Source organism: Vigna radiata, chromosome 9, assembly GCF_000741045.1.
Source record: "Vigna radiata var. radiata cultivar VC1973A chromosome 9, Vradiata_ver6, whole genome shotgun sequence".
NCBI lineage: Eukaryota > Viridiplantae > Streptophyta > Magnoliopsida > Fabales > Fabaceae > Vigna > Vigna radiata.
This window is the reverse complement of record NC_028359.1, coordinates 1,952,479-1,974,071: the sequence shown is the minus strand read 5'-3', so window position 1 is coordinate 1,974,071 and position 21,593 is coordinate 1,952,479. Positions and strand designations below refer to the sequence as shown.

The window sequence follows — 21,593 nt, the reverse complement described above, 5'->3', positions numbered from 1 at the left end:
TTAAATTAAGTGGAAATTTTGAGAGCTAAATTAAAAGAAGAAAAGGAAGAGGAAGTCCTTGATTTTTTTTTTTTAAATAAGAAAATCTCGAAGGCAATGACCATTTTAGGAAAATATTATCGACATAATAAATACAATAAACAACATTTTTTTTTTCTAAAAAATCATGTTTATTAAATATAAATATGAATAATTTTAATAGTTTAAACAATTCTAGTTATTTAATAAGATAAAATAAATAACTTTTTTTATATAAAAAATCGTGTTTATTAAATATAAATATTAATAATTTTAATAGTTTACACAATTGTAGTTATTTAATAAGATATGTTTGATGCCTTTAAAGTTAAGTGTGATGTCACTATAAAATTAAACTAAAAGCTAAGGACGTGATGAACACAAGAAACATATTTTCACTCACTACAAAGGTTCAATGTTTTTGTTTTTATTGTTCAAGAAGCTAATGAGAAACACTAAAATATTCAATTATTTTCTAGGGGATATGATTATTATATGTCTTATTGCTTATTTATAAAGTTAACACATGGCATAATATTTAATTATTTTTATTTATTTCTTATTATATATATACACACACCAAAGTCATTTTATTATAAGACTTATTGCTTGAAGTTGTACACCAAGCCATCATGTTGGGAAAGAAAAATACTTGAAGAGTATTTCTCCAAAGCTCTCAAATGTTAATATTGACCTAATCACAAGGCCAAAATAATTATTTTTTATTTTTTTAACCATAGTGTCACCATTAACTTTTATTTTATAGCTAGATAAATTTATATTCATAAATTAACAATTTCACATGAGACTAGTGTACATATACATTTTACATCAATTAGGATATTTGATTTTATTATATCAGTTATATTATGCTTAATTAAGTATGAGTTAAAAATTTCACACTAAATAAAATTGTGTTATAAAAATAATATATAAAAATTCTCAAATTTATTGTGCGTATGCATAAATAAGATTTACTTTATGTTATTTAAGAATAAGTAACTTTAACTGAATATTTATTGTTGATATTTAGATTATATAAATAACGTTATTTATCTGTATTAACTAACTATTGTATTAAACGCCATTGATTTAAATTAAAAAAAAATACTAACAAAAACTATAATTAAGTAAAAGTTAAGGGTGTTAAATGAACCACACGTGTATAATTTCGTGATACACAATGAATTGCATTTTAAGCATAGAAACAGTTCTTTTAACATTTTTTTAATAACTCTTTAAGTGGCAGTTTATGATTGGTTTGTTTTAAATACTTTTTTAAACGTAAACTTAAATAGATCAATAAAATGATGATACATGTCCCGTTGTAAAAAAAAGTTATCAGTTGTCAAAATATCATTATCCTTTAAGCATATACCATCGCATTCATTTATTACTACCTCCATCTCATTTTATTTACGGTTAAAATTTTCTCATGCATATTATAATAAATCAATCAATAAATTAAAAATTGATTAACATTGGCATAATATTGTGATCCAATTACTATGTATAATGTTACTTTACTTTTTTAAGTTAATTAACGTTAAAGTTAATGTATTCGAGATAACATACTAGTTTATCTAGTCTGATATCCGATCGAGTTTGTTGGAACTTATTAGAGAATTTGAGTTATACTTGAATCAATCAGTTAATTTTATAATTAAAGTTAATTTATAGTTGATTGATGGTATACAAAATATATGGTGGACCTAGTTAACTTTACAATGTGATATGTATTCATAATAATTTAAGAGCACTCTCTCACAATAAGAAACAATTTATAAAATTATAAAAAATAAATAAATAAGCATACAAGAAATAATAGTTAAAATTAATTAGATTACAATAACATGGTGGTTAGTAATATTAAAACACTATTCATCACTACTAAAACAACCTTATGATGATCTTAATCACATATTATTATTGTAGACAAACATATTTTTGAGACAAAGTTAATTATATTTACTCATGTAGTTAATTAATCCCTCATAATTTCCAAAATATTACCTATAAATCATATAGTTATAAACTCTCAACATAATCAATTTTCTATTTCAAACATAACCAGTTTTTCTTCACAATTTGTTGGAAATTCTACACCAATTAGATATAAGATGAATTTATAGTATATAAAATAGAAGTAAACTTCACTTAAAGTTTGTTTTGTAAGATTGAGTTAAGTTTAAAGTTCATTTCTTAAGATGTTATTGAAGGCAACCAAAGTCTATCCGAGAGAAATTTCTTATTTATTGGGCTTATCGTACCACTGTTGTCTAATTATCAAGTTATTCATTAATGTTTAATCCCATGCTTGATATGTATATGACTCGATATGAGAGTGTATTGGAGATCTCATATATTAACTAAAGATAAAATCAATTTATAATATATAAATGAGTATAAACCTCACCTTAAAATACTACAAGAACATATGTAATTATTGACAGTCTGTTGAATTCACTGACAAATTTTAGAATTTAAATTAACAAAAAATATTTCTATTAGTAAGACCTGTTAGTAAATTAGAATTTGTGTTATGATGAATATTTTCGTCTGTAATATATAAGACGACCAATTCTGCTAGTAATTTGTATATTTATTCGTAAAATGAGTAACAAATTTTTCATCATATTTGATGAGATTTCTTATATTTTAAGGTGAGATGAGTGAGAAGAAGAAAAGAATGAGGAGGAAGAAGAAAAGGAAGGAAATAAGGAGAAAGAGGGAGAGGAAGAGTGAATAAGAAGAAAGAGGGAGAGGAAGAGGGACAAGAGAAAGAGGGAGAGGAAGAGGGACAAAAGAAAGAGATAGAGAGGAAGAGGAGGAGGCATGACGACTCCTCAACCACAGAGGTGACCGGAGTTGGAGAAGGAGGGATAGGAAGAGGAAGACAAAGAAGAAGAAGAAGAAAAGGAAAAGAAATAGGAGAAAGAGAGTCGAAGACAACCACAACGAATATGGTAGTAGTATAAACGTGACAAAGAGAAGAGGAAGAAAAATAAGAAGAAAAAAATAAAAAAAAGAAGTCATGACATTTATTGATAGTCAAAATTTATCATTAATTATCAATATATATTTATAAAAAAAATTTATGATTATCAATAATTATCAACAAAATTTCGTGATTTACTGGTAAAATTAATTTTTAATATTTTACCAATGTATTTTTATTATTAATAAACTTGAATTATTATGAATTTTTTTTGTCAGTAATATATATATATATTTATTGACACTATTAACAACTATAAATCATAAACATTGTTATGTTTTTTAGGATTCATTTCCTTCTTTTTTCCATTGTATTATTGCATTTATGCTTATGTTGTTATATATAAATCGTTGTGTTTATTTATTCTCTACAACTAAACAGATTTACCTAGATGAAGAAGTTATAGAAACATATATAACTAAATAAAGTATTAGAATTTTCTTAAATTGAATTCCTAATTCAAAGTGGTTACTCTTTTTTACAAAGTAAAAGAGACTTTATACATTAAGTTATCCTGTGGAAAAAAGGTACCAAAAAAAGTACACTTTTGCAGTAATAAAGATAAAATAATTAGGAAATTTGTGTTAGGCCTTGACCACTCTATATGCTTCCACTTAACTCTACCTTTAATCACCAATGATTTTCACGTGATTTTTTTTTATTTATTTATGTTTTCAACCAAAAGAGACATATTATTCCTTTCTTGTAGTCAGCAAATCTATCATACATCTATATAAATATTTCTCCCTTAAAGCTATTTCTCTTTATCATACCATCAATTCAAAGAGAGCAATTTCAACAAACACATCCATATCTAATCATTTCCTTCTAAATCTCAAAACATTTTCTCTTTTCCTTTCCAGCCAAAATTTATTCATATTTCCAATCTAATAATTGGAGACAAAGAATAAACAATGTGTGGTGTTTAAGTTTATGATGAAGTTTTTTAATTTCTTGAATTTGTGTTTTAAATTATATTTTTTTGAGTTAAATATGTTTTTGTTTTTTAATTTTTAATTAAAATTGGAATTAATCTTTTTTTAAAAATTTAATCTGATTTAATTTGCTAACTTTAGAAATATATAGATATATTCCTTTTAACTAAATTTTATTAAGTTTATTTGATGTTTTAAATATGTTTTATGATACATTTGAGTTGTTTACATCATTTGATACATTTTTATATTAATGTTAATTGAGAAATACATTTGAATTGTTGATAAAATTTTACAAAAAAAAATTAAATGCATTTTAAATTGAGAAACTAAATTGGATTAAAATTTTAAAAAGTGACTAATTCTAATTTTTATTGAAAATTGAAGGATTAAAATATATTTTATCCTTTTTTTTACTTAATCCTAATTAATAATAATAATTATTTTGATTATGGAAAGAAAAAGTTAACAATCTTTAATTTGATAGAAAGTATACAGTTGTCGGAGATGTTCATGACCCCTTCCAATAATACAATCTCGTTCTTTATCAACTTTTGTCTAGCTAGCTATTTCGAAATTAATTTCTTCACAACCCATTAATGCACAACTATGTGATAATTAATTAATTTTTTCTTAATTTTTGATTTAAAATGTTAATATGTATTATTATATCATTAAAAAGAAATTGTTAAGATGTTTTCTTCGTAAAGGTATCATATTACTAATTTTCTATATATTAAAAGCAAAAATAAAATAAAAATTGACCGGGTATGTAATCAATAAAATACATCAAGTTTTACCATATATCCACAATGTTAAGTAATATAATTAATAGTTAAAAAAACCATAAAAGGTGAAGTTAAGTAGAAGCATAGAAATTCTTATAAAATTTTGATGGGATGATTTTCTTGAAAGATTTAATAAAAATGTCAAATTTGTATAAAAAATTATAGATATCATTCGTAATTCAAAATCATTTTTTTATAACTATTTTATTTTTGTATTATATATAAAATGAATATAAAAATATCTTATCTATCATCATTCCTCTAAAAAGGTTTCTCACATTTATCACATAAATTATCAAAAAAAAAAAAACAATATATATTAAAGAGATTTGAAAGCTTTCAATACGATGTTATATTATTTTTGAACTATGATATTTTGACAACACTTTTTAACAATTTTTTTTACAACGGAACACGTGTCATCATTTTATTGGTCTATTTGAATTTATGTTTAAAAAATATTTAAAACGGACCAATCACAAGCTTACATATACGTTATCAAAAAGTTATTAAAAAAGTATTGTTAAAATAAGTTTTTTCATTATTTTTCTCTACATCTTTTCTGTTGGTGGCAAGTATTTATCAGAAGTATATTAATGAATAATTTTGACGATAAAAGAAAGTAAGAGTTGCTTTGTTAAGAAAACATGGTGAGTATATATGTTTATGTATTATGTATCGATGTGGGACCCGGAACTACATAGGGTCCTACCACCTGCATGTGTTACACGTGTACACCCCATTAACACTATTAACACAGTGAGCAATGAAGCATCCTTTATAAGAGCTACAACTTGTGCAGGGTGACATAGCAGCTTTTAGCTATTCTGCAACCATCTTACACCTTCTTCACTAAAATCACCATCTCAGAATACAGCCACTTCTGCTTCTGCTTCTGCTTCTTCTGTGCTTCTGCATCATATTGTTATTTTTCTCTGCTAAATATGCTCACATGCACACCATAATTAACTGATCAGTGCAATCACTTTGTAAGTTTTGCCTAAAAGCTAGCTAGACTCTAGAGAGCTTCCTTTCTCCTCAATCTCATCATCCTTTCTTTTCAAACACAACACAAAAATCTGCTACTGTATTAGATAGGGAGACAAAAATGGGACACCACTCTTGCTGCAACAAGCAGAAGGTCAAAAGAGGGCTTTGGTCACCTGAAGAGGATGAGAAACTCATCAACTACATCACAGCTTACGGACATGGCTGCTGGAGTTCTGTCCCAAAACTTGCAGGTCTCTCTCTCTCTCTCTATATATATATGTATATGATATAATTAACAAGTCTACCACTTTTGTTATGTCTTGAAATTTTGAGTTTGTTTGATGATGTGTTAGGCCTGCAAAGATGTGGAAAGAGTTGCAGATTAAGATGGATAAATTATCTGAGACCTGATTTGAAACGTGGAAGCTTCTCTCCTCAAGAAGCAGCTCTCATTATTGAACTCCACANCATTTTAGGGAACAGGTATATAACCATTGCTAATCACATGGTCCTTTTTTCTTTCTTTTTACTTTTCTTTTTTGTTCTATTCATGTGCTTATCATCAACATTATTGTCAAAAGGGTGCTTTATTTATCTACTTTTTTCGGGTACAGGTGGGCTCAGATAGCCAAACACCTACCTGGAAGAACAGATAATGAGGTGAAAAACTTTTGGAATTCAAGCATAAAGAAGAAACTCCTTTCTCACGATGCTATTCCTCCTTTAGCCACATTTTCTGATTTTCATCACAGCCCCATCACCATGGAAACTTTCTTCCCTTTTACTNCAAACCCTAATCTCATCTTAAACTTCCACCATTTCTCAGACACACCATCCCCATTCCTACAAGCTTTTGATCATAACAATGATGTCAAGTTAGGTTTCAACACTTATTACAATGCCAATTTCCTTCATATTCAGAATCCACCATTACCAGAAACAACACCACTACCATCTTCCAATCCAAATGAACAAAATCAAATCACCAAAAGTTACACCACCTCAGACTATCTTCTTGACAAATTCATCAACCCAATAGCATTGCAGCAACATGAATATCACTTGGTAGAAGAACCCCTTGTGCCAATACTCAGTGAGAACATTGAGGATAATTATGTTTGCAGCAGCATACCATTCTCATCCACTCCCCAAGAACAACACGAGACTACAGCAAAATTTCAGTGTTATCCACAAGATCTAGCTGTGGCAGTGAACCAATTAGAGTACATCGATGCCTTCATGTCATTGTTGCCATCTTCAACAACTTCATTATCAGTTTCAAGCACCCAAAAGCTCCCAAACCCTATTATTCCCTCAGGATGGGAGCCTTGAACGTTGGTACTATTTATAGATATAAATTTAATTTTATCTATATATAGTACATTTAATTAAATAATTAGGGAATCTCTTTGATGATCAATGAACTGATGCATTAATTATTTGTTGAAGTTTTTCTCTTATTGGTAAACCTGAACCTTGCTAGTTCAAGGGCACTTCCATTGATGAATGCTTGCAGAAGTTCCATAAATGTGTGTAGGTTCTTTCACATATTTGTCACAATACTTCCATATATGAAGTGTTGAAGGCAGCTAGAGCTACATATAATGCTTTATTAAAAAATGAAAATGAAGAGCTAGTTCTGTACTTTTTAACTCATTAATTCTTCCATTGCTTCTTCTCACTCTATCTCTTTCTCTGTGTAACAACATAACATTAATTAATGGATGCCGTTGTAGAACAATGACAAAACACGTACACATCATGGTCAACTCCATCTAGGACAAAGTGTCCTATGTAGGATTCCAGCATATACTGTCACTCCTATACTACATTTTACTTTATGGGACTCATCATAACTTAACGTTTAAAATTTCTTAATGCACCAAAAACAAGCTTTTTCTCAAGAAAAATATGGAAAATAATATTTTAACACCAATTTTTTTATGTCATTTTGACACTGTACACGTGTCAAAATGTAGTTTGACGATTTCAAATTAAAAAAAAAACTTTTTTTTTTAAATATGTTCTTGCTTCAGTTTTTTTTAATTTGAAATCGTCTAACCACATTTTGACACGTGCGCAGTGTCAAAATGATGTCAAAAAATAGTGTTAAAATATCATTTTCCAAAAAAAACACAAAAATATACTTGGACATGCTAATTTATTTTTGACATAGAAATGACACGGTAGCTCTCATCTTTTTAAATGTTTTTTAAAAGAAAAAGGATAATTTTGGATGGGAAAATTAAAAAAATAGTGTTATTTGAATGTGATTGACAAGTTGTATCATTATACCAGCACTAAAAAAATAATATCATACCGGAGACATGTAATTTTTTTATATTTATTTGATACTACTATTTTTTTTTTCTTTTTCAAAAAACTATAAAAATTCACTTTTTTTTAAGACCATTTGATTCTTATTAGACGTGTCAAATAAGTGTTATGATATACTTGTTCTTTTGTTCTTTTGTTGCATATGTTTATAGTTCTTGTATTTCGAGGTCAAATTAAAGTTTTTTTTTTTAAGTTTTGATATTTTTTACTATTAAATTTTAAAAATAAATAAATATAACTATTTTAATCAAACTGTGTTATATTTTTTACATGTCAATCAATGTTTCGGATTGTTAAATGATATAAATAACTTAGAAATTAACTTAAAACGTTGCTTGACATTTAATGTAATTAAATTACGAAAATTATATATAATTTTTATTATTTTTTTAAAGTTTACATACTACATTATATCAAAGTTTTAGAAATAAAGATGAATTTCGATTTTACGTTTTAATTTTAGTGACTATAAACATAGTTTACTTTTTTTTTGTTAATTAATTAAGATTCTTCAACGTTGATTGGTAATATCTTGAATACCAAGAAACTTTATTTTGGCATTTTCATGGGTATATATATTTTCATATTTAACATATTAGGGAATGCTATGGTATGGTCCATTTTGTTGTATGTTTGGGGAAAAAGGATTTGTTCTATAGTGAATTTTCTGATCATAAATGGATTCAATGGATAAAGTAAGTTCGTGTTTGTTTGACTTTATATCTAAATTAAAACAATTTTTGAGTAATTTATTTATTTTTAATTATATCCGAAAAATGGATGTGACTCGAAGCCAAATCAAATACGTATTATGTAACAAAACTCCAAGTGCAAGAATCCAAATCCTAAACTATAAAAATGGTGACGTAAACTTGCTTTTTCCGCTGGAAAACGTACAAGTTCCTTCCAACAAGGTTCAACTTTAACTTTGACAAATATTGAATAACGCGAAAAGCTCCTTCAGCTCATGGTAGACAAATTCAATAATACAATGGGAAAATATGACATTTTAACACTAATTTTTTGAAACCATTTTTATACTGTATACATGTTAAAATATGGTTGGATGATTTCAAATTAAAAAAAAAATTGTGATTTTTCTCTTTCAAATATGCCCTTGTCTCAACTTTTGTTAATTTGAAATCGTCCAACCACATTTTGACATGTGTGTAGTGTTAGAATGGTGTCAAAAATTGGTGTTAAAATATCATTTTCGTGACCCAAATGACATTGGAAGTTGATATCATTTAGAAATAAGAATAATTTAAAATATAAACATAATCTTATTTTATAAGTTGATTTTATAAAGTTAAATTAAACTTAACGTATATTCATTAATGCAAAATTTGGTTTTAAATTCGCATAATAAATCTCAGTTTAGACAAAACTGATATCTAAATCTATTACATCGGTTCACTTTGAAGCGAGGCAAAATCTTACACCTTTTTGTCTCGGTTCACAACCGAAACATAAAAATATTTAGATTTTTTGTCTTATCTTTATATGTCTCGATTCAAAAATTGTTGTCTATAAATAAAAATAATCGTTGTCGTTTCTCCTGATTACATTAGTGACTTTTTAACATGGGAAGATAAGAGTGTTTTATTCGATGAGAGATAGTGATATTTGCAACTAAAGTCGATAGATATAAATTATTAAAGTTAAATTATATATATATATATATATATATATATATATTTAATTTGCATGTGATTTGTTTGTTATGTAGTATTTCGTTAGCTAGTTATGAGAATGTGATGATTAGTTATTAAAAATGTATGGAAAATTAAAGAGCAATTTAAGGCATTAGAGTTGGTTGGGTTAAAGATGGTTATGATAATATATAGTGTTTTGTCTGCTTGCGGGATTACATTTATATACTTTAACAAAGTTCTGTTAAAATTACAGCAATCTATATATACAGTTCTTATGCTACTTTTCTTTTTCTTACTTTCTAAAAGAGACTATTCTATTCACTTAGTTAGTTCATCATTCAACTCTTTAATTTTAGGTGAGAACTATTATATACCAATGTAATCTTACAATAAATAGAAAGGCTAAATTTTAAATATTTGGCTCGATTGTGGAATAGAATTGTAATAAAATAATTTAATACAAAAATAAATAATATTTTAAATGTGACCATTCGAATATTATATATAAATTTGAAGGCAAAGTATAAAACAAAATAAATATTTTAATAAAAAAGAAAACCACACCTTCAATTCAAGAACTTAAAAACAATTACTTGATATCATTTATAGTTTTTCTTTATAATGAAGCCAATAACTTAAGTATATTCACTTATTAAGTTTCTTTTAGCAAAGATGATAAAATGGATTCTAATCCATAAGCTAACATATTCATCATAGACTCCAATTAAATTGGATTAATATAGATTAAATTGAACTCCATTCATTTAACTCAAATTAAAGTAGTTCGAATCATTAATATTTTTATCATTTTTTATAAGTTTTCTGCTATAATTATCTAATAATTTTAAGTATTTATGTTCATAATTTGAGTTTTTTAAATACTAAATATATTTTTATAATGTTTGAATACTTCTAATGTTTAATTTATTGGTTTTTCAAATTATATACATTAATATTTTAATTCTCAACTATTATTTTTCTAATAATATTTCTATAATTAAATAAATATTTTATTCTACTATTATAAAAAGAATAGATCGAGTTAATTCACCTTCATTATATTGTAATATATATATATATATATATATATATATATATATATATATATATATATATATATAAAATAAATTATAAAATAAATTATAAAAACAAAACATTTATAAATGACTCAATCCATCAATCAAACTCAATCCATCGTATATTAGCAGATCGAGTTGAATTACAAAATTTGTAACTTATTAAAAAGTGAATCATGTTAAATTGACTATTTTAACTAAACTAATGATAACTCTATAAATTAGATTAATTTACTTTGATATTTTTTTTAGGAATGATTGGTTCAAAAGTAATTATTCTCTTTTATATATTATTGATCTTGTACGAATTTGAAGTAACACATACTCCAATAAAATGAGCTTATGGAAAGAAAATGATCTGAGAAGGGAAAAGCATCGGCCCTTCCAATAATTAGCAATTTGTGTGAGTTGATAATTAGCTTTCAATCATTCATTCATGTATGCAATGAAAACAAAGTCCTCTTACTCACACACCCAATGCACAAACTTAACCTTTCATTTCACCAACTTTTCTTCACATTCACGTCAATTCAAACACTACACACCACACATTTCTAACATTTTCAGTATATCAATTTCCTAATTCACCTTTCATATATTATTTCATTTCTCCATAAAACCCAAACGTACTTTTCATACAGATCAAACTTACTCTCATGCAAACGTTTACGTAAGTTTTTCATAAAACAAAGTGCACACTATGACTGATCAGTTTCTCTTTGATCAGATGATCAACACTTCTATTAGAAGATATTATATATTAGATGAGATGATATTTTTAATCTCTAAATTTTTGTAATTATTATAAATTTAAGATTTTACTATAATAATTAATCGGACGTATAATTAATTTAAATATTAAAGTGTCTTTAATAAATACTCACCATTCGATTTGGAGTTTAAAGACAAAAAATTAAGAAAAAAAATGTAAAAAAGTGTTTTTATTTTAATTTTGAACCTCACACCTGAAATAAATAAAAAAATTGAATTAAAATTTTCATAAACAAAATAAGATTATACACTAGACCATTTAATTTATAAAAAAATTATTTCATTTTTTGCTACCTTTTATTCCTAAAATTATTAAAAAAAGTTATCAAACCAGGTAAAGAAATATATTTTACTCAAACCAAATTAAACTAAAATAAGTGCTGCATTCTCAGAAACGCTTTACATAAATGAGGACTAAACCATATTGATTAGAGAGATATTTACGTCATTATATACACATTCTTCTTTTCTTTAACTATGTATACAATAAATCAAGACAGAAATAGTTACACTTTTTTTTCATTCACTTATTCAAAAGTCAACTCTTACTATTACTTTTCTTCCCTTTTTCTTTTTCTTTACTTTTTTTCTTTAAAATTTTACTTGATCCAAACTCACCCTTGAAATAAAACAAAAACCATTACTTCCTTTAATCTTCTTTAATGGCCATTTGAACAAAAAAAAAAAAAATCCTTCTACAAACAGTCTTCAAATTTGTGCAAAATGGAATTTGGAAGCAGAAAACAAACACATGAGACAGTCATGGTTGTCAAACTCACTCAAACTCGAACGAGTTTATGTTTGTCAAACTCAAACTAGTAAACTTAAAAACACTCGTTTTCTTTGCACCAAATAAAGCTAGATTATTCTGCAGTGCTCAACACATAAAACTAATACTAGAGTTACAAATTATTGCAACTACTGACCAGAATTTCAAATAGAAATAAACAGAATGTTAACACAAAAGTTGCCTGAAAAGTTGTTCATAGCATACTATACTTAATAAAACTCCAACCCCACACCCAACCAAAAAGAGGAGCTCTTTTAGGTAGCAATGTCAGGTTCATCCTCTATCACTGGGCCTTACCATGAAGTGCACTGAGTTTCTAAATTCAAACTTTAACTCCAATGTCAATGCAATGATACTAAGCTGTAATCCTAAACCGGCCCTTGGCTATTCTTCGAGCAATTACTTTTCTGCCACCCTTGGTCGCTTTCCTGCTCATGTAATACAAAAAATATGTCATCTACACGGCATACCTCTGTTTCAGAGATTACAGACGCAAATTTGCATATAAGCCAGGCATATATTTCCTCAGTTCTATCCATTTAGCCAGACAACTTCATACTGGATGTGAAACAGGCTCGTGACAAATTTACTCCGTAATTAAGGACCAGTTATGGATAGAGATAAAACTATATGAGCTATATCTTAAACAAACTATATACTTTAGTAACTTCATATAAACTGATCTTATCAATCCTATGGCTGAATTATAATCATATATTCCTTTTGATTATTTCTGTCGAATTTTGTGAAAAATGGACCAAAATAAGAAAACTAACAAATTATTCCATTTTTGTACATTCAGAAAGTAGACATTACATCAATTTTAATGTATGTAAATAAGGTATCAAATGAATTTAGAATAATATAACCAGTACCGTAGATATGATCAATGTGAAAGAAACTCTAATTTGACGGTGAGTTTTTATATCAAATTATTCAATTAGAGGTTAATGGATGGTGAGACAGTTGACGACAGTTGCAACAATTTGACATCTCTTCTAATTGAATCATGTTACTCCAAAAGTAACTTTAGGTAAAGTTACTCTTTCCATTCAATGAAATTTTCTATATACTAAATATTAAAATTCAATATTCAACTTATTAAATATTGCCTTTAACATATACTAATGTCATCATGGGATTCATATATCACTCCTCACCTAAAGGTAGTATAAGGCCTTGTTATTGCGTTCTAACTGTTGAATACTTTGATATCATTTCAACGATTATAGACACTAAATTTTAGATAAACCAAACATTTGTTGCTAAGTAATCAAAATGTCAACATTTATTTATATTTTTAAAAAGTATACTAATATCTGTTAAATTGAATTTATTCAAAAGTATTAATAATTTTAAACTTTTATAAAAATCAACAGACTTAATCTACTTAAACATTCTGAATTAGTGAAATTTAATATATAGAAAGAATTAATGAATGGAATAGCACTAAGTTATTCCTTCAGTAACCCAATTCTCTCATATATACAAGAAAAAGGAAGCAATGGTCTTTGGGCCAACAAGGAAGCATTTCACATGCCACTTTGCCTGGCCATAGTCTAAAATGTGATACCCCCATTTGTCTACCAAAAACAAAACAACCACAATCTAGAGAGATAGGAAATCTGTTCATTGAATGCTTCATCACTCAATTGCATATTGCCACATTCAACAAAACAATCTGTTCAAAATTCAGGCAGAGTCACGGTTTATGAATCTTTTTTGTCATGTCCATGTTATCTATTACCCCAATAAGCCAACAAACCAAGTGAAAGTGGTAGAAAGTATAATGCGTAAGAACAATCGATCACCTCATTCCTTCAAATCCTCTACACAAATTATGCCTTTGCACAGTTATTATCTAGTTGAGTAAGCTGAAGAACAGAAACACCACAAGAGTTCTAAAATTGACCAAGTTTGACATCGTGTAGAAGAAAAGGAAGGGTTAACCACTAACAAGAACATTTTCTACTTTCTATTCTCATTACGAAGGAACATATAACCAAAAAGATGAGTGATTTACCGAGCAAAGAATCCATGGTTCCTCTTTCGTTTAATGAGACTAGGTTGAAACGTCCTTTTGGGGAACAAAAGCATGGGGTCATCTGATGAAGGAGCATCCCCTGCAGAATAATCATAAATTCAGAATAAAAAGTACCTGGGTGGAGTTCAAATGCTTAAAATTTCATAAAACACCATCTTCTCATGCAATAGCTGGTACATGATGATATTTTGTGATGAAAAATCGTAACATATATCACAAAGCAGTGCAGAATTAAAAATTAATTTTCGCCTTCCAGGGGCATTATCTTTTCTTGAATGTCACATCTCACTTTAGTGTAATTAATCACATTAACATTCGAGACACACACAGAGAGATAGAGAGCGAGAGAGCGATCAATTACAAGAAAATAGGTGGAAAGTAACAAAATTCCATTGAAAATGAAATGCAATGAAGAGTGTAGTGAGAGTAAGTGTACCGTGAGGTAAGAAGAAGCGGAGAGAGGGGAGACCACAGGGGTAGAGATAGCCTTGTTTGTGGGGAAATTCGACGTCGTTTTGGGGAGAAATGGCAGAGGGGAGCCTGGAGAGAGAAGGGAAGAGGAAATGAGATTGATGTTGAGGGGTATTGGAATGAAGAGGAAGCGATTTGGAAAGGCGATTCAACAAGGAAGCCCCACTTCTGAGAACGCTATTCGACGCCATTGTTGGTTTCACTCAAAGCTTTGCTTCATAAACCCTAACCTAACCCAACCTAAGCAATGCGCCAACACCAAACAACCAGCCTCCATCTCCATGGATCGGAGTTTTGCCTCTTTTCAATTTGGGTTTTTTTACCCGACCCGGAACGTCTTTTTACACCTTTTCTTTTTTAATTTTATCTTTATTTATTATTTTTTATTTTTGTGACTGCATTTTTAATGTGTAAAAATAAATCATTAAAATAGAAACTCGAATTAGTTACTAGGGTGTTTATTATTTGTTTAACATTTAACCAGAATTTTTTAAATCGATAAAATATTGCAAAAACAAATTACCAACTGATAATGAAAATAATGTATTTTTTTACCAAATAGTTCAATTTCTTTTTATGTTTTTATTAAAACTCAGCTTAACCAAACCATAGTCCATAATATATTTATAATAATTTTTTTACATATGATTTAACATTTATATATAATATACAGTTTTATTCCTCAAAATAGATTATTTTAGGTCTTTAAATTTTTTCACTTTGATTCCTGTAAAAGAGAATTGATTTTGTTCCTACTATTTTATTTTAACTCTCCTAAAATGTCAATTTTGTTTCCTTACAATACTAAATAATTTATTTTTAGTTCCTGACAAATATTTTTAATAGGATTAATTTAACGTAAAAAACATTATAGAATCTATAAAATAAATATTTTTAGGAGTTAAAATAATTTAACAAGGATCAAAATAAAAATAAACCAAAAAATCTAATAAAACTAACCTTTAAACACCAAAAGAAAATACACGAATATACTAGATCATGTACGTTACACAGTTTAGTCATACTGAATTATGAATTATGACATTAGTATTATATGGCTAAATAACTATAAATATTTTCATCAGAAGTTTGTAACAATTATCATTAACAGCGAACTTTTATTCTGCTACCTCGATTTGTGGGTAACTTTTTCAAGGATATATTTTAACTAAATTAATTATTAAATTCTTTCTTATCTTATTAGTTGTCAAATTATAAATAGTTTTGAAAGTGATGCAATAACCAATCTAGTACACAGGAATACTTCAACCAATTTCTTTTAACAAAATATTGAGAGGTTGAAATGCAATCCATACAGGCTGCTTAATATCCGACCATAGTCTAAAATACCATCAAACCAAGCTTAAAACTATCTTTCAAACAATGAGAAGTGCACCAGCGTTTTGCTAATAGTTTTGAAGTTACAAACAGAGGAAATGGCATTTTCAAAATATGCCTAGTGGATTACAGGAAGCAAATAATGGATTTGCTTCACATCAGAAATGGCTAGAGACAAGAAGAAATGAAACAATGAAGAGGGAATACAGAATATCTTACACAAACGAACAGATTGATATCAATTATAGAATACAATACGTGTGACTGCCGCTTCTGCTCCACCTTTACAACAGGAAGAACCATCATAAATCTCAAATGTACATAATCACGCTGAAGCTGAACTCTGTTTGAGGCTATTGTACACCAGGAAGTACAGATGAAAGCCAATCAGAAGCTGCCATTTGAACATCCGTCTCAGTATGAGGAGACAGAGAGAGAGGAGTAACTGCAACCTGTCCATTAAAATCAGATCCAAGGTCCATTCAGAGGAGAAAAATGAACTTGATCGCATTTATAGTAACAGATTAACCCCCAGATGAAGATGTTTATTGTATGCGTTCGGTGCTTAAGAACATAAAATATTATTGGGTCAAAAAGTTAATGATACAGTTCACATTAGAAAATATGCCAAAAGGTAATTTAGTTAGCCAACTTACATATCCAGTTTCAAGTGCTCTGTAATCCAGATCATCATCTATATCTTCCTGCTGTTTATCCGAAAACTGCAGATAGAAGAAGTATAGTACAACTAAGTTCACATCCAGGAACAATTCAAATCATTAATCTTCATTCAAATGTAACATAGAAAGCACTGAATATGTATAATAAATAATTTCAGTCATTTTTGAAAAATGTAAAATCTTCGCACCAATGGAAAAATTGATCAACTTAAGGTATTAGAAGTATGGTTTAAAAAATTATCATAAAATGAGACAAATATTGACTCGTTATTCATGGAGAGGATTGCCATTATTATGGATTCAAAATCAAGATACAACAAAATAAAGTTGTATACTTCTCAAGCAGTACAGAAGTCCAGCTTCCATTCAAATGAACAGTTTTAAGAAATTATACTACTCATACTTTTGAAGATCATCAAGCTAACACTATGCGTAAAGTGGAAAGTTCAACCACAAGGAGTCAAATAATTTTTTAGAAAATATTTGTATGCTGAGGACTCATTTGTCACTGATTCAGTGACATGATGAAATTGAGTTTGATCACTACTTAAAAAACCAAGTCTTGCCTAGGAGCTCTACCTTAATATACTAGGACGGAAGAAAACAAAATAACTCAAGTACCCAATAATGCAAATAATTTTCAAGGATATTTTGGTCATTCCAATTTGACTGTTGCTTCAGAATTTGCTATTGGTAAAGGAGGCTGGTTTAGTCCCCGTCACTCTAGCTTTTTGAAAGAATACTTTGGAGGTACTTTGGTATGCACAAAGCTGGTTAAAACATGCATAAGTATGAATTATTCGCCACTCTACTCATTAAATTAATTACATCTGTAGTCATTATTTTATTTTAATTAAATAGTCTCACTTAGTTTCCTTTTATTTTCAAATTCTAATCACTGTTATTTCAATTTAACAACTTATAACTACTGGTGTAAATAATACTTTTTGGCATATCTTGAAGAATACTAATACAAGCTTTACAAGTTTAAGAATTGGTTGTTCTAGAAATTTATCCATTAATGGCACGCTATTGAAACCCTACATTGCATATTGTATGTATTGCAAGACGTGTGGAAAGCATTGGGGTAAATCTAGAGGATGCATTGCAATATCAGGAAAGAGGGAGGAAATGGATAAGTAATCAATTGGATAGTTTTTGGGTGATTGTGCCATATGGGAGAGAAATATAACTATATAACACTGTTATTTACTTTTCTTTTCCAACATTTCCTGCATTTTTCCTACTGTAATCAGAACTCTTTGTATGAATTTTCAACATAATTCCTAATTTCCTTTGGTGAGTTTCAGTTAAAACCACATGATTCACATTCTGATTTTACTAGACTGTCAAAAAGAAACCACAAAAATGCCATAGAATTTCCCATTTAACTAAAATGCAATAATAGATTTAGGTATTATATGGGCACACATAGGGTATGGATATGTGCATGAATATTAAGAGTTGAGGGATGTAATTTATAAATAATCCGGTACCCTCCCACTACATTCCCATCCTTGTACCAACCCACCACTTTTATTTTCATTTCTAGGAAAGTTGGAAATGAGGTGGTTGTCGACCTTCCCATTTCCAAATCTACTTTCAAAAAGCAGTCAACCTTCCCTAAACTTGGTATGGGACGGTTGACCCGTACTGCCATCTCCCTCTCATTTACCTCTAGTCTGAAGTACTTCTTCACCCTGTTAGAATCAGGTTTTCCTGCAGCTCCAATTGATTCAACAATCTCCAAATTCTTTTTCTGAGTAGTTAATCTCCGAGCTGCACCCTGAAGTATACCAAGATGTGAAAGATTCTACTGTCAGCATCAATAACAGCACAATAATTACCAGATTAAACAGAAACTGAATGTGCACAAGGGGGCAATTATTAGGTCACTCACAGCAGCAGAGGCATCACGGCCAATCTGTGCAAACTGAAGACCAAAGCCTTGTTTACTGGCCAAGAAATGACCAGGAGGATAGCGGCTACTTGAAACTGCCTGCCAGTTTGGAGTGGATCTCCACATACTTTGCTTGGTCAACTTGTAGCCCTGTCGGTAAAACAATACCACAGCAGCCATATTACGGACCAAGAACAGTTCACTAAACAGTAAACACAGTGAAACAAAAAATAAGAATGGTGAAATTAAAACATATTGCCTAATTAAGAAAGGAGACAGGGAAAGAAATACATGTTATCACAATGTTAAACAGTCACGTTTCAAATCCTCTTTAAGAGGAAATTTCCCAGGAAAAGGGTTCACAATATATATACAATTACTGCCTCTGTATGCAATACAATTTTTAAAATGTGAGAATAAGCATTTCCATCCCACGTCATTTTTTTTTCTACTCAAGATTTCCAGAGAAGAAATATATACCAAGAATCACACATAATCATGTAATTGAAAGCTGCAAACAATTCAGCCCCAGCTGAGAAGCCAAAAAGTTACATGACATCAAGTCTTCAGGTTCCTCTCTATGAGACTTTCTCATTACTCTGTGAGTACATGCAACTCCCAATAAATGTATGTCATCTTTCATTATTAGAAAAGACACATCCCAATAAAAGAAAGGCAACTAATCGTAAAGCTTTGAAAGCAGAACCTACAAAACACTTATACCTAAAGATCTGAATGCAACATCATAATTTAGAAGAAAAAAAAATGATCATAAGCCAAGAATCTCATCCATACTATATTTTCCACAGTATATAACCCAAAACATAGAACATTCTTACATTGCAGTGAAGGGCTAGATAGTATTATCCAAACTATAATAAAATTTTATACCTTGCTGCTTAAAGGTGATGTCGGAATTTCTATACCCAGAAAACAGCTTTTGGGGAAAGTTCCCTGTAAAACATCCCTGATAGCTGCCTTTATTAAAGGTAAACAGAGCTCTACTGCACCCTTGAAATCAGTCTCTTGACTTTCATCCTTCTTCCTGCAGCACGGTGGCAGGATATGGTACTGGTTCATAATCTCCAGCAGGAAAATACAGTTAAGCTGGAAATCATAAATAGCAATCAACCTACCAATTTAATGATATTGACAAAGAAGGTACACCACATAATAACGCCTCTCTTGCACCAGCAACACCACCTGAGTAGAACCTGGCGAATTTTAAAGCATGAAATCAACTTCTTTTCATACTCAGGGCGCATGGAGGTTTTAATACAAAACCACAACAGACTATTATAGGGGGAAGCGGGGACTGTGTACTAGTATAGGTTTATAATTTTAACTCTATGCACAAGAGATGGGAAAAACTTACTTGAGATGACCACAGCTTGATCCCTGGTTAATTCCGCTAACAACCTAAAATTTATATCATTTTCATCCATAAACCCTTAGTACTTTATTAGTGAGAAAAGCGCACAAATAGTTATTAGTTATATGACAACTGCTAACCAGCATTGGCTTTGACCATGAAAACAAGGCCCCAGATAACGCTAGTGAAATACAATCGACAGGAGTTCCTGAATTATAAATTAGGAAACAGTAAGGAATTTATGCAAGTATCATTGTCACAACTACGACAACAAAACCCAAAAGCTAAGCATTTCCCAACTCTTGATGCATTATATCAGTAATGTGACAGGCAAGACAGTATGAAATTCCTTGATTACAAAAAATAAAAATAAAAACTTTATACTAAGAAGTGAAATCTGGAACATAAATCAGACAAGGTCATTCACTTCAGTTAAAGATCAAAACATAAATGTCAGTAGCTACTATGCCATGATTCCAGGCAAGATGGTGATGAAGAGACTTCCGTTGACTAGAAAATAACAAGCAAACCCACATCAACTATGAACGAAGTTAACATGAACTCACTGAAGAACACCATTATTCGTATACACAACTAAAACCAAACTACGCCTACAAGAACTTCACACACATCGGATCTAGCATTATAAAGACAAACAATGGCAAAGCCTAAACAGTAAGCAAACCACAAAGCTAAACTCCCTAAAAAAAAGATTCCAAACAATTAAGAATCTCATCATCCAAATGAGTAAAAACAGCAAAGAGGTCCAAACCTGAAACTTCAAAGGCGGTGGCACCGTCAATCAGAGCAGAAGAGGCTTCCACGGTTTCTCCGATAGTGAGAGAGTGGCCCGAAACAGATTTGTCCCTGAAGCAACCATTTTCACGAACTAACAAATTACAAAGAGCGAGAAATCAAACGAAGCCAAAGCAAGCAAGGAAGGAAGCATGCGACGAAACAATTAGATAGAACGCAAAGTGGGACCCACGATTGGGGAACGCAGACATAGACATCATAGAGGCCGAGGCGCACGAGAGCTTGGACGAGGAATGTTAAACCCGGGGACTCGATGCCGTCGCTGTTGGTTACCAACACGACGGGTTTGGAGATTGAGCTGTCACCTTCGCCGGCGACGGCATCACCGGCAGGTGAAGAAGGTTGCGAGGTTTGGGCATTGTTGTTGGGTTCTTCTTCTTCTTGTTCGGTGCGCTTTCGGTTAAGAAGCACTTCTTGGAGGCCTGAGGGCATGGCGTTGTTCACCGAACCAGACGACGTCGTCATGGCAGAGCGCAGAGAGAGAGAGAGAGGAATCAGTACAGTGTTTAGTTTCGGTAGGATTGTGAAGTATGGAGTTGCTGATGTTAATTTCTTTTTCGTTAATTTAATATTGAAAAATCTCACCCATTATTTTTCAGTTGTTGAGAGTAATG

At 29.7% G+C, this 21,593-nt stretch overlaps 3 protein-coding genes across 3 annotated transcripts; 1 reads left to right on the top strand and 2 right to left on the bottom strand.

Moving 5' to 3' along the window:
* The first annotated feature begins 5,569 nt into the window (after positions 1-5,569).
* Positions 5,570-7,385, top strand: LOC106773077 (transcription factor MYB26). The gene is made up of 3 exons (XM_014659764.2): positions 5,570-5,980; positions 6,083-6,212; positions 6,344-7,385. The coding sequence occupies exons 1-3, from the start codon at positions 5,848-5,850 to the stop codon at positions 7,059-7,061; spliced, it is 981 nt and encodes a 326-aa protein (XP_014515250.1). The 5' UTR covers positions 5,570-5,847; the 3' UTR covers positions 7,062-7,385.
* A 4,896-nt stretch (positions 7,386-12,281) lies between these two features.
* LOC106773683 (54S ribosomal protein L34, mitochondrial) lies at positions 12,282-15,157 on the bottom strand. The gene is made up of 3 exons (XM_014660417.2): positions 14,839-15,157; positions 14,382-14,481; positions 12,282-12,786 (listed from the first exon to the last, which is right to left on the bottom strand). Exons 1-3 carry the CDS (start codon positions 15,062-15,064, stop codon positions 12,714-12,716), a joined length of 399 nt encoding a protein of 132 aa, XP_014515903.1. The 5' UTR covers positions 15,065-15,157; the 3' UTR covers positions 12,282-12,713.
* Positions 15,158-16,190: 1,033 nt separating this feature from the next.
* Positions 16,191-21,528, bottom strand: LOC106773028 (5'-nucleotidase SurE). Its single transcript, XM_014659704.2, has 10 exons — positions 21,152-21,528; positions 20,936-21,030; positions 20,304-20,371; positions 20,167-20,210; positions 19,928-20,005; positions 19,683-19,836; positions 18,792-18,941; positions 18,567-18,677; positions 16,868-16,933; positions 16,191-16,663 (listed from the first exon to the last, which is right to left on the bottom strand). Exons 1-10 carry the CDS (start codon positions 21,442-21,444, stop codon positions 16,565-16,567), a joined length of 1,158 nt encoding a protein of 385 aa, XP_014515190.1. The 5' UTR covers positions 21,445-21,528; the 3' UTR covers positions 16,191-16,564.
* Positions 21,529-21,593: the final 65 nt, after the last annotated feature.

Excerpts from the sequence above, each read along its gene's own strand:
- LOC106773683 (XM_014660417.2), bottom strand. The coding sequence starts at position 15,064 with ATGGCGTCGAATAGCGTTCTCAGAAGTGGGGCTTCCTTGTTGAATCGC. Across the intron at positions 14,482-14,838 it reads CCGCTTCTTCTTACCTCACG|GGGATGCTCCTTCATCAGAT; the intron begins GTACACTTACTC and ends ATTATTCTGCAG. Across the intron at positions 12,787-14,381 it reads AACCATGGATTCTTTGCTCG|GAAAGCGACCAAGGGTGGCA; the intron begins GTAAATCACTCA and ends TTACATGAGCAG.
- LOC106773028 (XM_014659704.2), bottom strand. The coding sequence starts at position 21,444 with ATGACGACGTCGTCTGGTTCGGTGAACAACGCCATGCCCTCAGGCCTC. Across the intron at positions 18,678-18,791 it reads GCCGTGATGCCTCTGCTGCT|GGTGCAGCTCGGAGATTAAC; the intron begins GTGAGTGACCTA and ends GGTATACTTCAG. Across the intron at positions 16,934-18,566 it reads AGAAGTACTTCAGACTAGAG|TTTTCGGATAAACAGCAGGA; the intron begins GTAAATGAGAGG and ends TTCTATCTGCAG.